We start from the raw sequence: 13,827 nt of genomic DNA on the forward strand, positions 1-13,827 counted from the left end.
GAAACAGGAATAACAGCAACAAAAGTTTGCAATAAGAACAGGAAAAAAAAAAAGAGTGATGGGTCATGATTGGGCACTGCAGGCCCGACTATGTAAGAGGTCAGAGGCACATGGCTTACTAAGTAAGCTCTATGCAAGGATAACGCTCACTTTCTTTTTTTCCTTTTATATCCAATTTCTAATATTGTGTCCTGCCCATAATAGTCACTTAGTAAGTATCTGCTCAAAACACTTAACAATCACTCTGTAGAATGATGGCTATTTTAGAGAAAGTAAGGCTCTCATCCTAGAAGCAGGTACCGAGCCATTTGTGTAGACACTTGGAATAAAGCCTATCATTCAGGGGCCTCTGTATCTTGATATAAAAATACCCTCTTTGGGATAGTCTTTAGTACATTCAAAATATATCCATATATGCCTTCAATATTCTGTGCTTGCACAATATTCTGTGCTTTCACAAAACGATTTCTTTTCAAGACAGGCAGTAGGGGAAAAGAAATCATTTTGTGCAAGCACAGAATCATTTCTTAGGTATGTCTCCTTTGCTCTTTTTTCTGACAAGCACAGACAAAGCAGGGCTGAGGCCAAAGTCTGACCAATGCTGCCGGTAAAGATTCAAGTAGCCATGTTTGGATTCAGACAGTTTATTACTCCCTGCTTCTGCTGCTAAGTCACTTCAGTCGTGTCCGACTCTGTGCAACCCCATAGACAGCAGCCCACCAGGCTCCCCCGTCCCTGGGATTCTCCAGGCAAGAACACTGGAGTGGGTTGCCATTTCCTTCTCCAATGCATGAAAGTGAAAAGTGAAAGTGAAGTTGCTCAGTGGTGTCCCACTCTTCGCAACCCCATGGACTGCAGCCTACCAGGCTCCTCCGTCCATGGGATTTTCCAGGCAAGAGTACTGGAGTGGGGTGCCATTGCCTTCTCCATAGGCGGGGCCAACTTGCCGTGGTCCTTGTCCTCCACACCAGGAAAGATGACCCCGAAACCAAAGGGGCTGTATGTCTACCACATTAGCTGTGAGCTTCCCCATCGCTGAGGAGCCCGTTCCGGAAGGCGGCTCAGCAGTCTCGTATTCTGCAACTGTCTTCCAAGGACAATGAGACAGGAAGCCTCAGACCACTTTCAAAACAGGAGTCAATGAGAAGCCACCTCATGACCACCTACCTGGTAGGGAGGCAAGGGGCCTTGAAGCAGCTTCTCACAAGACTCCATGCTCTGTGTTCCTGAAGGATCACCAGGGTTCTTTCTGCCAGTGCCTATATGAGCTGCCACCCCAGTCTGTCTGGATATTATGTAGATATATGTAGATACATGGATATATGTAGAGTTACTAGGATCCCTTACTCTATTGGTTTCTTTTTTTTTAATCAAAATATAACTGACAAATAAACTTTATATTAATTTCAGGTACATAACATAGTGGTTCCACATATGTATATATTGCAAAACAAGCACCATAATAGGTCTTGTTAACACTCATCAACACACGTAGTTGCACTTTTTTTTTTTTAGGATGACAGATTTTAAGATCTCACTTAGCAACCCTCAAATATGCAAAACACTATTATAAACTATAGTCAGCATGCTGTACATTAAATCCTCAGGTCTGACTCATTTTATAGCTGAAAGTTTATACCTTTTGACCACCTTCACCCATTTTGCCCATCCCCCATGCCTTCTTGGTATGATTTTAGAGGTTCAAGGTGGTGAGTGGCACTTTAGGACATCAGGGGTCCTGCACTCTGGGGAGTTCAGAGGCTGCATAGAATATTGAGAAAGACTAGGAAGGAGAAGAACAGAAGAAGCAAAGCTAAAAAGAGTACAGAAAGGAAAGGCAAGATAACTGTATATGGAATTTTAATTTTTCACAGCCAGAAAGATGGCAAAAAAGATCATGTCAGGATAACACTTCTTGTTTCTTCATGTTTTCCATGAGAGGTAGTTGCCAACCAGAGCTCTCAGTAGGTTAAACCTGCATCTAGTTCCCAAATCCTTATTAACAGATGCATTTATAGCAACATAATTCCATTAAATAGTGCGAGACAGACAAATATGGACCAGAAAGAGAGGAGACTCTCGAAAAAGGTTTTAACAAAGAAAAAAAAATCTCTCCAGCTATCAAATTGCCTAGAGTCATCCGGTTCTTCTGAATTGTCATATTGGTTCAACTGTCACAGAGAAACATCCAAAGTCTTCCTATATTTCATCTTCTCACAGATTGAATACCAGACAGCCTAATTTTAAACAAAACCTGATCATGAGGTTATCTAAGCTTAAGAAATTTCCTCAAGTATAAGGAAGTTTATTTTTGACCATGTCTTTTCAAGAACGATTTTGGTTGATATTTTGAGCCATCTTGCCTGTTCTGAAAGTTGCATGCATTAATGTTCTTTTACCCATCTCATCATCATCTCCCCCTCTTGAATGGTTAACTGTAACTACAACAGCCTCCGCTCCTTCAGCTCGGATAGGTCTTACACCTTGAACCGAAGCTCCTACGCCCGGGACAGCATGATGATTGAGGAGCTGCTGGTGCCGTCCAAAGAGCAGGTACGTGTTCTTCCTCAAACCTTCTTTCGTTGTGAAGCTTTCATTTGTTATGATTGAGTCACATTCTTTGTCGCATGACGGGAACTCTATTTCTGCGAGTTTGATTTTGCCTTTGTAAGTCTTCCTATACTGCCAGTTAAAGAAAAAGTCAGGGATTTTCCTGGCGGTCCAGTGGTTGAGACTCCACACTTCCACTGCAGGGGGCACAGGTTCAGTCCCTGGTCGGGGAACCAGGATCACACGTGCCACAGTGCGTGGCTAAAAAAAAGAAAAAAGAAATCAGTCTTACCGTAAATCGAAATATCCCTGTCTTCTGCAGATCAGTCTCTCAGATCCCACAGAGAGGAACTTAAAGAAGTCCTAGGAAAGGCACGGGTACCTTTCTCATTTCTTAGTCAAGTCTTTCAGTTTTTTGAAAAAGAGAGTTAATAATAATTGGTAGCTAAAGTTGCTGACATTATCCACACGAATGCTTGATTCTGCTCGACAGTGTATGGGTGTTGGAATTTGCTGAAATTGTTTTTAGTGAGCCATAGATTAGATTGGTCATGTTTTTGGCCCATTAGCTCCAAAGCTGCCTGGGATGGGCTTTCTCAAGATATGCTAGTATTTTGCTTTCTGCTAGAATCTTTGTTTGGCTAATTTGGTATTTATGCAATGTCTTCTTTCCAATAACTGTGGCTCAATAGATACTGGTTTATTATAGGAAGTCCTAGTAACAGAATCTTGCTGCCTATGGACTTAGGATAGATCATTAGTCTAGATACACATAATAATACCTGGTTTTAAACGTGCAGTCAGGAGCTGGTGATGGATGAAACTGTTTGGACCATAAAACTAAGTTTGTAGGTGGCCTATAATAGTTAAACAATATACATGGTGAAATTATGCTGAACTTACTGATTCACTACATAATAAAGGTAAATTGGGGCAGATGAATAAGTGATAGACATTTATTATCACCAAGTTAGGTAGCCACATCTTGGGGGGTTCCACCTGTCTGGAGATGCTGACTTCCAGAAACACAGATGTACATGGTACTTCACAAGGAGCACAGTACGTATTTTTTAAAGCTTTTTTTTTTTTTTAAGTTATTTATTTCTTTATTTATTTTTGGCTGTGCTGGGTCATCGTTGATGTGTGGGCTTTTCTCTGGCTTCAGTGAGTGGGGGCTAATCTCTAGATGCCATGCACAGGCTTCTCATTGCAGTAACTTCTCTTGAGGACCATGGGCTCCAGGTTGTGTGGTCTTCAGTAGCTGTGGTTCTTAGCTGCTCACAGCATGCTCTGGGATCTTCCTGGCTCAAGGATCAAACTCGTGTCTCCCACATTGGCAGGCAGAATCTTTACCACTGAGCCACCAGGGAAGCACCCACAGTACATATTTTAACACTTTTATACTCTCTAGAGCATTCTTAGCAAGCAGGCCTTACAAAGATGACTACAATGGCTATTCAGTGTTTGGTCAAACAAAACACCATTTGTAGAATGATTATAGGTGCATGCCATAATTTAAGTGGGTGTTAGCACCAGAGAAGGCACTTGTCTCAAATAATGAAGCTAAGCTCTTAGGTATAAAGTGTAGCCTAGGTTGTGGTTTTCTGAAGAACTTTATGCTTGGTTGGCTGTGGTCATTCTCCTAGTTGGGTGATTCTGATCTCTTTATGTTCCCAACTGAAATGAAATATATTAGTGGGTATATTGATAACACTTCTGAGTATAGAAATAGCTGAAATTCTCTACGCTCTAAGAGAACCCCACAGAACTTGCAAAGTTTCAAGTGAAAGGAGAGTCCTTGAACACTTGGCTGTTATATAACACATGTGCCTAGTTTTATAATGGAATAACAGATCCTCCACTGAATCTAATTATGGTTTATATTTCTGAATATATAATTGTTTAGGGGCAAGGGCCTGAAATGGAGGCCACCACCACCATTATCACCATGAGTTCACCACCATCACCTCCACCACCATGACCCCATTACTGCCACCATCACCTCCACCACCCCATGACCCCATCCCCACCACCATCACCTCCACCACCCCATGACCCCATCCCCACCACCATCACCTCCACCACCCCATGACCCCATCCCCGCCACCATCACCTCCACCACCCCATGACCCCATCCCCACCACCATCACCTCCACCACCCCATGACCCCATCCCCGCCACCATCACCTCCACCACCCCCATGACCCCATCCCCACCACCATCACCTCCACCACCCCATGACCCCATCCCCACCACCATCACCTCCACCGACCCCATGACCCGATTCCCCGCCACCATCACCTCACCTCCCATCCACCACCCCATGCCCCATCCCGCGCCACGCGATCACCTCCACCACCCCATGACCCCATTACTGCCACCGATCACCTCCACCACCCCATGACCCCATTTGACCCACCCATCACCTCCACCACCATGACCCCTGGCCTGCCACCATCACCTCCACCACCCATGACCCCATCCCCGCCACCATCACCTTCCACCACCCCATGACCCCATCCCACCACATCACCTCCACCACCATGACCCCATCCCCACCACCATACCTCCACCACCCCATGACCCCATCCCCACCACCATCACCTCCACCACCATGACCCCATCCCCACCACCATCACCTCCACCACCCCATGACCCCATCCCCACCACCATCACCTCCACCACCATGACCACCCCTTTTACCACCGTAGTTATCAGTCTCTCAGTTTCTGCCTGTCTGCCTTAAGGAAAATGCAGATGTTTGCAATGCTACAAGCCTACAAACAGGCTTCTGAGCATTCTCACACCACTCCCTGCTAACTACTACCAAGATCTACTTAATCAGGTAGAAGGGTGGGGCAGCGTTTACTCAGAATGAAGGATTTGTGAAAAAGAAATGAAGGCTAGAGAGAACGTTTGAGGTGAAGCTGGTGTTCTTTTGTATAGTTTGTTGCTGCTCCAGTTTCAACAAGACCTCTGGACATCGCAAACCCTGCTATAGACCAGTCAGAAGAAAGGCAAGCTTAGGATACCTTAAAATTTTTTACTAATAATTATTAAGTTCCTAACTGCGGAAGCAGATAGTTGCTTTCTTTAATGGTGACAGGGAATCTGTGGTCTGACAGGCATTTCTCATGGAACTAGCACGTTTAATGAACACATCACTTGACTCCAGGATAAATTTACTGGAGACTTGGAAAAAAGAAACAAATGGCATAAAGACATTTTAGGGACAGTTGGTGGCATTTGAAAACATACTGGCTATACTGTTAGGAAATTAGTGTTCATTTTCCTAGCAGTGATAATAGTATTGAAGCTATATAGGGGAATATCTCTCTTCCAGGGGTATGCATGTTGAAATTTTAAATAATGAAGTAATGTTTAAGTCAGCTATTTTCAAATGGTTCAGCCAAAAATGTATTTGCATGGAGAGAGAGAAGAAAATCAAATATGACAAAATGCTCAACTGTTGAATCTACGTTGAGTGTCTATAAGTATTCCTTATACAGCTTTTTCAACTCTTTTATTTGTATAAAATAAAATAAGAATTTGGAGGAAAGGGGAGGACAAATTCTGAAAGAGGTATAGCAACTTACTTAGTCCCTAATGTCTCATTTATTACAGAAGAGAAAGAAAAGACTAATTCCTCAAAAGACTGGCTTTATTTCAGAGGGAAGAGTCTAGTTACACTGGGCACAATTCATGAGAAGCATTTACTTCAGAAGTGCATTTAAACACTTTGTTAGAATTAAGTGACAAAAAAATATTAGTTTATGTCTATCATGTCTCAAAATCTGCATGTGTAAAATTTTATAATGGAGTTTCTCCATGGTGTTGATTTTGTCTGAAGGCATGTAAGGAATCTTAAATATTTATAATTCCTAAAGCAGTGATATATGACTTAGTGTAAGATTTAAAACTGCCCTATCATTGCCCAGTTAAAGTTGCTTTGACAAGTAAAGGTGAAAAATGAATAAAAATTAACTCACCGTGAACTTCTTGTTTTTTTTTTTTTTGCAACGGTAGAGCTCACCCATACAAGGCACAGTTGCCTCTTTATTATCCGGCTGCTGATTAATCAGTTTGCACATTAACCACAGTTAAAGTGGAGATGAGACCCAGGATGGTTAGCACAGGCCTGCCACCCCAGGTTCCTGAAAACCTGTGCAGATATGAGGGCAGGTGTGGAGGCCAGAGCTGAGGAGCAGAGTTGGGAGAAGGAAGCCATCCCCATGCCCTGCTGGGTCTTAGTCATGATTAGTCCATGAACCACGTAATCCCCCTATGGATATCAAGAGTGGACTCTTCTGTACTGTGATACTGGGTTATCCAGGAACTCTACATTCCTTTACCTTCCCTTCACTTTGCAATCAAGAGTCACATGTAGTGGTGGCCTAAATGGGAGGGAAATCCCAAAAAGAAGGGATCGTGTAAACATATAGCTGATTCACTTGGCTGTCAGCAGAAACTAACACAACACTGTAAAGCAACTATACTCTAATAAAAATTAATTTACAGAAAAAATTAAAAGAAGTTGAGAAAGATGAAGAAATTGAGGTACAAGCAGCTGAAGTAACTCACCCCAGGGGACACAGCTAATGAATGGCAGAGTCACTAGCCATACGGCCCTATGTTGCCTTCTTTTTGCCTTCTTTATTTAAAGGAAGTTTTATTGAAGTCTAGTTGATTTACAGTGTTGCTTTCATTCCCTCTGTACGGCAGAGTGACTCGGATATACATAATATTTAATACCACTCCACTCAGTCTGCACTGCTCCACCTGGGAAGGGAGTTAGCTAATCCCACTGCACTCTGCCCTCCAGGATCTCACACTGTCAGTATTCTTAACATGGGTGTGGTGCCGTCCTCTGCATTCACTTTTTTTTTGGCATGAAAGATTATATTTAGACACATGTTCTTTATTATGCTTGTTTCTAATTCTAGTAATAAGTTCTTATTGAATGTGCTTTAAAAGGAACTGACAACATTTCCAGTTTATATTCAGCAACAAGTTATGAAAATTATGGAGAAAATGACTATACTAAAAATTAGGGCATAGAAGGCATCATTAAAGGAACGGAAATAGTTGACCTTTACATAGATATGAAGCAGAAGGTAATAGTGGTCTAAAAATATTGTGCAGGTTACCCAGTTAATTACACTTCCTTTGAATGACCCTAAAAGTTGTTGGGATGTGTACTGTAGGCAGAAACATTTAAATCAGTGTGATTTCTGGTAGTTATTAAAAGATGGAATAAGAGCAGAAATTAGAATTCCCAGCCCACTCTCTTTAGACGGCGGTGACGGCGTCTGATTCTCCTACGCCTATACCTTTACTCATGCCTGCTGTGTTCTGTCACTTCAGTCATGTTCGCCTTTTTATGACCCTGTCGACTGCTAGGCCCCTCTGTCCATGGAATTCTCCAGGCAAGAATACTGCAGTGGGTTGCCATGCCCTCCTGCAGGATATCTTCCTGATCCAGGGATCAAACCCACGTCTCTTATGTCGCCTGCATTGGCAGACGGGTTCTTTACCACTAGCGCCACCTGGTGTCATTTAGAAGGGGTTGAATTCCTCCCTCTCCTCTCCTACAAGGGTGGGCCTCAGTTCTGGCTATTCAGAGAATTCCTTGTCCTGGATTATAAAGACTACATCAGGGTGAAATATAAAATCTCAGCCGGCCTAAAGAGAGTTTGTGCAGCATTTGGGGTTGCTAAGCTGAACGGTGACATAAACCCAAAGGGGGCTAGAGATGGAGCATGAAGATGAACGATTCCTACCATCTTTTGGGCAGTAGCTAGATCCAGTCATGCCTGATGTTGCACCACCCAGACTTTCCCATTATATAAACCAGTACATTAATCTCAACCTGCCCCCAACCCCTGGAGCATTTTAAGCCAGTTTAATTTGGGCTTCTGTCCTCACTAATATGCTGGCTATTCAGTTCAGTTCAGTCATTCAGTCGTGTCTGACTCTTTGTGATCCCATGGACTGCAGCATGCCAGGCTTCCCTGTCCATCACCAACTCCCAGAGCTTGCTCAAATTCATGTCCATCGAGTCGGTAATTCCATCCAACTGTCTCACCCTCTGTCATCCCCTTCTCCTCCTGCCTTCAATCTTTCCCAGCATCAGGGGCTTTTCAAATGAGTCAGTTCTTCGCATCAGGTGGCCAAAGTATTGGAGTTTCAGCTTCAGCATCAGTCCTTCCAGTGAATATTCAGGACTGATTTCCTTTAGGATGGACTGGTTGGATCTCCTTGCAGTCCAAGGGACTCTCAGGGGTCTTCTCCAACACCGCAGTACAAAAGTATCAATTCTTTGGCGCTCAGCTTTCTTTATAGTCCGATTCTCACATCAGTACATGACTACGGGAAAAACCATAGCTTTGACTAGATGGACCTTTGTCAGCAATGTCTCTGCTTTTTAATATGCTGTCTAGGTTGGTCATAGCTTTTCTTCCAAGGAGCAAGCATCTTTTAATTTCATGACTACAGTCACCATCTGCAGTGATTTTGGAGCCCAGGAAAATAAAGTCTCTCCCTGTTCCCATTGTTTCCCCATCTATTTGCCATGAAGTGATGAGACTGGATGCCATGATCTTAGCTTTTTGAATGTTGAGTTTTACGCCAACTTTTCCACTCTCCTCTTTCACTTTCATCAAGAGGCTCTTAAGTTTTTCCTTGCTTTCTGCCATAAGGGTGGTGTCATCTGCACATCTGAGGTTATTGATAGTTCTCCCGTCAGTCTTGATTCCAGCTTGTGCTTCATCCAGCCTGGCATTTCACATGCATAGAAGTTAAATTAGCAGCGTGACAATATACATCCGTGTCATACTCCCTTCCCAATTTGGAATCAGTCTGTTTTTCCATGTCCAGTTCTAACTGTGGCTTCTTGACCTGCATACAGATTTCTTAGGAGGCAGGTCAGGTGGTCTGGTATTTCCATCTCATGAAGAATTTTCCAGTTTGTTGTGACCTACATAGTGAAAGGCTTTGGTGTAATCAATGAAGCAAAAGTAAATGTTTTTCTGGAATGCTGAATGCTGGCTATTGGTAATGGTCAAATCCGGCCTGAACAACCACCTATCAAGGGCAGCGTAGAAAGTCTTCTAGCCACCTCAAAGTGCAGTTCAACCTTGAGATTATGTTAGTTTATGCTTTCTTTCCAGGAATAAATCTAATTTTAACTAAATAAAAATAAAATGAGGGAACTCGTTGTCAGTCCAGTGGTTAGGATTTTGTGCTTCCAGTTCTGGGAGCCCAGGTTTGATCCCTAGTTAGGGAACTAATATTCTACAAGCTGCTCAGCAAGGTCAAAAAATAGAGAAAGGAGTTCTTTGCCAGATGATCTCTAACAAAACCTTTCATTTCCTTTTGGTTCTGTAGACACAGATGCCGTGCATCTGTTGTTGTTGTTGTTTAGTCACTAAGTCGTGTCCAACTCTTTGCAACCCCATGGACTGCAGTGTACCAGGCTTCCCTGTCCTTCACTATCTCCCAGAGTCTGCTCAAACTCATGTTCATTGAGTTGGTGATGCCATCCAACCATCTCATCCTTTGTTGTCCCCTTCTGCTCCTGCCTGCCCTCAATCCTTCCCAGCATCAGGATCTTTTCCAAAAGACCTTTTCCAAAGAGTCGTTTCTTTGTATCAGGTGGTATTAGAGTTCCAGCTTCATCAGCATCAGTCTTTCCAGTGAGTATTCAGAGTTAATTTCCTTTAGAATTGACTGGTTTGATCTCCTTGCTGTCCAAGGGACTCTCAAAAGTCTTCTCCAGCATCACAATTCAAAAGCATCAATTCTTCAGCACTCAGCCTTCTTTATGGCCCACCTCTCACATCACTATAGGACTACTGGAAAAACCATAGCTTTGACTATAAGGACCTTTGTCAGCACAATGATATCTGTGCTTTTTAATACGCTGTCTAGATTTGTCATAGCCTTTCTGCCAAAGTATCTTTTAATTTCATGGCTGCAGTCACAGTCTGCAGTGATTTTGAAGCCCTCCCCAAAATAAAATCTGTCACTGTTTCCACATTTTCCCCATCTAATTGCCATGAAGTAATGGGACCAAATGCCATGATCTTAGTTTTTTGAATGCTGAGTTTTAAGCCAGCTTTTTCACTCTCCTCTTTCCAATTCATCAAGAGGCTCTTTAGTTCCTCTTGGCTTTCTGCCATTAGAGTAGTATCATCTGCATATCTGAGGTTGTAGACATGCATCTACAAAAAGAGAAAAATGGGGCAGCAACAGGGCCCTGTCCGTCTCCAATTAGGTTGCTCTCAACTTGCAGACTTCCTTCTTCAGAACTGGTTTGCCCACAGTCTTTGTGTCTAAGGGGGCTAGTAGCAGAGCTTCCAGTGGTGACCAGTTTAGAAGGTGTAACTATACCAATATGTGAACAGTTATACTGGCTGTTGGGTCCCTGTGAAGATCGTTCTGGAGTCAGTGCTGGAGGCCTCCCAGTAGCCTCCCCATACCTGGAGGCAGTTGTCACACTGTCCACCCCCTAACTCTTCTCATTTATCTCCCCACCTAGGATTCCAGATCCTTTGAGCTGGACTTGGTCTTCTGTGAGGCTGACGATGGTTTCATGTATCCTTAGCCATATACTGTGTTGTGCACAACTTGATGTATTAGCAAGGAATATGTGAATTGGAGAGTTGTTTGGGAGAAATTCACATTTATTTATTTAAGACCTACGCCCTTTCCATGATCTCAGTAATAGAAAGGGAGAAAAATGCCCAACCCAAAAGGCTGGTTATGCTAATGTTCCCCACTGTCCCTGCCAACCCCATTCTACCCCTGCCTGCCCACTCCCTCCTCCATCAGCAGATTAACTTGACTGTTCCTTTCCTTTAAGCTAATTTCTAAAGGGCTCTCACAAATGTACCTGGTGGCAGAAGGCCACCAGCCTGGGATTAAAAATTTGCTAGAGATAGTCCTTAAAAGATAAGCACCTTCAACTAGTGATGTTTAATGTACTGCTTTTTCCTCTTCAAAGTGCTTTGCCAGCATTACTCAGGTGGCCCACTCAACACCTCTCACAGATTGGTCAGCAAGATTACAGGCTTTTTTCTTTTAAGGCAGAGTTTGGTGTTGTAACTTAAGATAGTACAGTTCATTTAGACGTCTTGAGCCGGATGTTGATGTATTAACATTCTCAGCTTCTATGCTGACCTTGACTCACCTTCTGTTGTTAAAGTGGTTGCTAAATTTGCTTAAAATCAATCTGATTTGGAAATCCTTAGAATGCAACTTCACTATGGTTTGTATTCTAGTCTCAAATAAGTCTTATGGGTAATAAGATTTCTAGAAAAGAAATACTTTAGAAAAAGACCCGGTTTAGTAAGCTCTTAATTTTTATTTTTCTGCTTCAATCAGTTTTTCTTTTATGGAATCCATTTATAAGGTGTACATGATGTTTTGAAATATATCTGCATTGTGAAATGGTGTCCATGGTCAAGCTAATTAACACATCCATCACCTCCCATAACTACCGTTTTTTGCTGTGTGGTGAGAACACTGGAGATCTACTCTCTTAGCAAATTTCAAGTGTTTGATACATTTTTATTCATTGCAGTCATTGTGCTGTGCTTCAGGTTTCCAGAATTTATTCATCTTATAACTGAAAATTTATTCCCTTTGATCAATATCTCCTCTTTTCCTCCACCGCCCCTGACCCCAGTCTACGGTAACCACCAGTCTAGCCTCTGTTACTATGAATTAGACTTGTTTTAAGATGGAATCCATTTCTTTCTCTTTTAAAAAATACATATATCCCTTCTTTTTTGGATTTCCTTCTCATTTAAATCACCACAGAGCATTAGGTAGAGTTCCCTGTGCTGTACACTAGGTTCTCATTAGTTACCCATTTTATGCACAGTAGCGTATATATGTCAATCCCAATCTCCCAGTTCTTCCCCTTTCCCCCTTGGTATCCATTCATTTGTTTTCTACATCTGTGTCTCTATTTCTGCTTTGCAAGTAAGATCATCTGTACCGTTTTCTAGATTCCAAACACATGCATTACTATACAATATTTGTTTTCCCTTTCTGATTTACTTCAGTCTGTGTGACAGTCTCTAGGTCCATGCACATCTCTGTGAATGGCACAGTTTCGTTCCTTTTTATGGCTAAGCAATATCCCACTTTGCCACAATCTTCTCTATCCATTTCTTTAAAAAATATTTCCGGGTAGTTGTGGTTGATGTCGAAACAGACCTACTGTGTATTTCAACAGTTTTCCATTTCATTCAGTATATGCCATAGGTCACAATAATTATAATAATCAGGGCAGCACCTACCATTCCTTTTATTAAATGCGTCACCTAATTCCATGTATTCAGCCACCTTATGGACTAGGTATTATCATTGTTGCATCACAGACAAAGAGCCTGGGGCTGAAAGGAGTGTTTTACTTGCCCATTGTCACATTAGGTGATGGTTGGTGGTCCAGCTGAGAATAAAACAGATCTGCTGACTACCTGAGTCCCTTCTGCTGCCGCCCTTAGGCCACAGTGCCACTGTTATAAGCAACGTATGGCAGCCTGAGTGAAGCATGTTCACCTGGAAGAGTTGATGTTTAGACCAGAATTTGTCGTGACCAAAATGCCACTTAATGTTTGTTAATCCAGCAGGCTACTCCCTATAGTCTAATAAAAACATATGCCAGCCTAAAAAGCTACACAAGGGGCTGCAATGTTAACATAAATTTAAGAAATAGATTCAAATATAAAAGATCGGGGAGTATCAGGATTATTATTATCTGTGTTTTTGTTTACCTCGCAATTTAGAATTTTCACATCATTTTCACACCACTTAGGTCATTGCATTCTCACAGTGAGTTGGGACAGTTAACATTATCCACCACTACTCTGATGCAGAAATGGAGGTTCAGTGAGGGTTTCTGACTTGCCATTCATGGGCCATGAAGTGAGGCAGCCCACCTCAAAGCCAATCATCTATTCTGGGTCTAGGGAATCTGACGCCCATGTGGGTTGCCCTGCCCTGGCCCTGTTTGACATGTGGCTGTAGGCTGAAGTTATCCTTGGGTAACTGCTAAAGCCACTAAGAGCTGGGTATTGACTTTTGACAAGCTTGTGTTTTCCCGGGTGCCCAGGCTGCTTACTTCATCCAGCTGTTTCTCAACTAGATCATGTTTACAGGTTTTCTGATTAGATGCACTGGGTTTTGCCTGTGACCTGTTGCTGTGAGCTTTACCTGGTGCCATTCACATTAGCAGTATTCAGACCACCAGTTCATCTACAGGACGGC

The 13,827-nt window shown here is 42.6% G+C and overlaps 1 protein-coding gene across 4 annotated transcripts in view; it reads left to right on the forward strand.

Moving 5' to 3' along the window:
- ANK3 (ankyrin 3) overlaps positions 1–13,827 on the forward strand; it is a 374,580-nt gene that overhangs the window by 262,121 nt on the left and 98,632 nt on the right. For 3 of the 4 annotated variants that reach the window (XM_043476896.1, XM_043476898.1, XM_043476899.1), the window contains one exon: positions 2,451–2,553. In XM_043476896.1, coding sequence (XP_043332831.1) covers positions 2,451–2,553 — 103 coding nt within the window. The remainder of the gene's footprint in view (positions 1–2,450; positions 2,554–13,827) is intronic. The other variant, XM_043476897.1, reaches the window with a different exon arrangement.

This window comes from Cervus canadensis, chromosome 8 (assembly GCF_019320065.1).
Source record: "Cervus canadensis isolate Bull #8, Minnesota chromosome 8, ASM1932006v1, whole genome shotgun sequence".
Taxonomy (NCBI): Eukaryota; Metazoa; Chordata; class Mammalia; order Artiodactyla; family Cervidae; genus Cervus; species Cervus canadensis.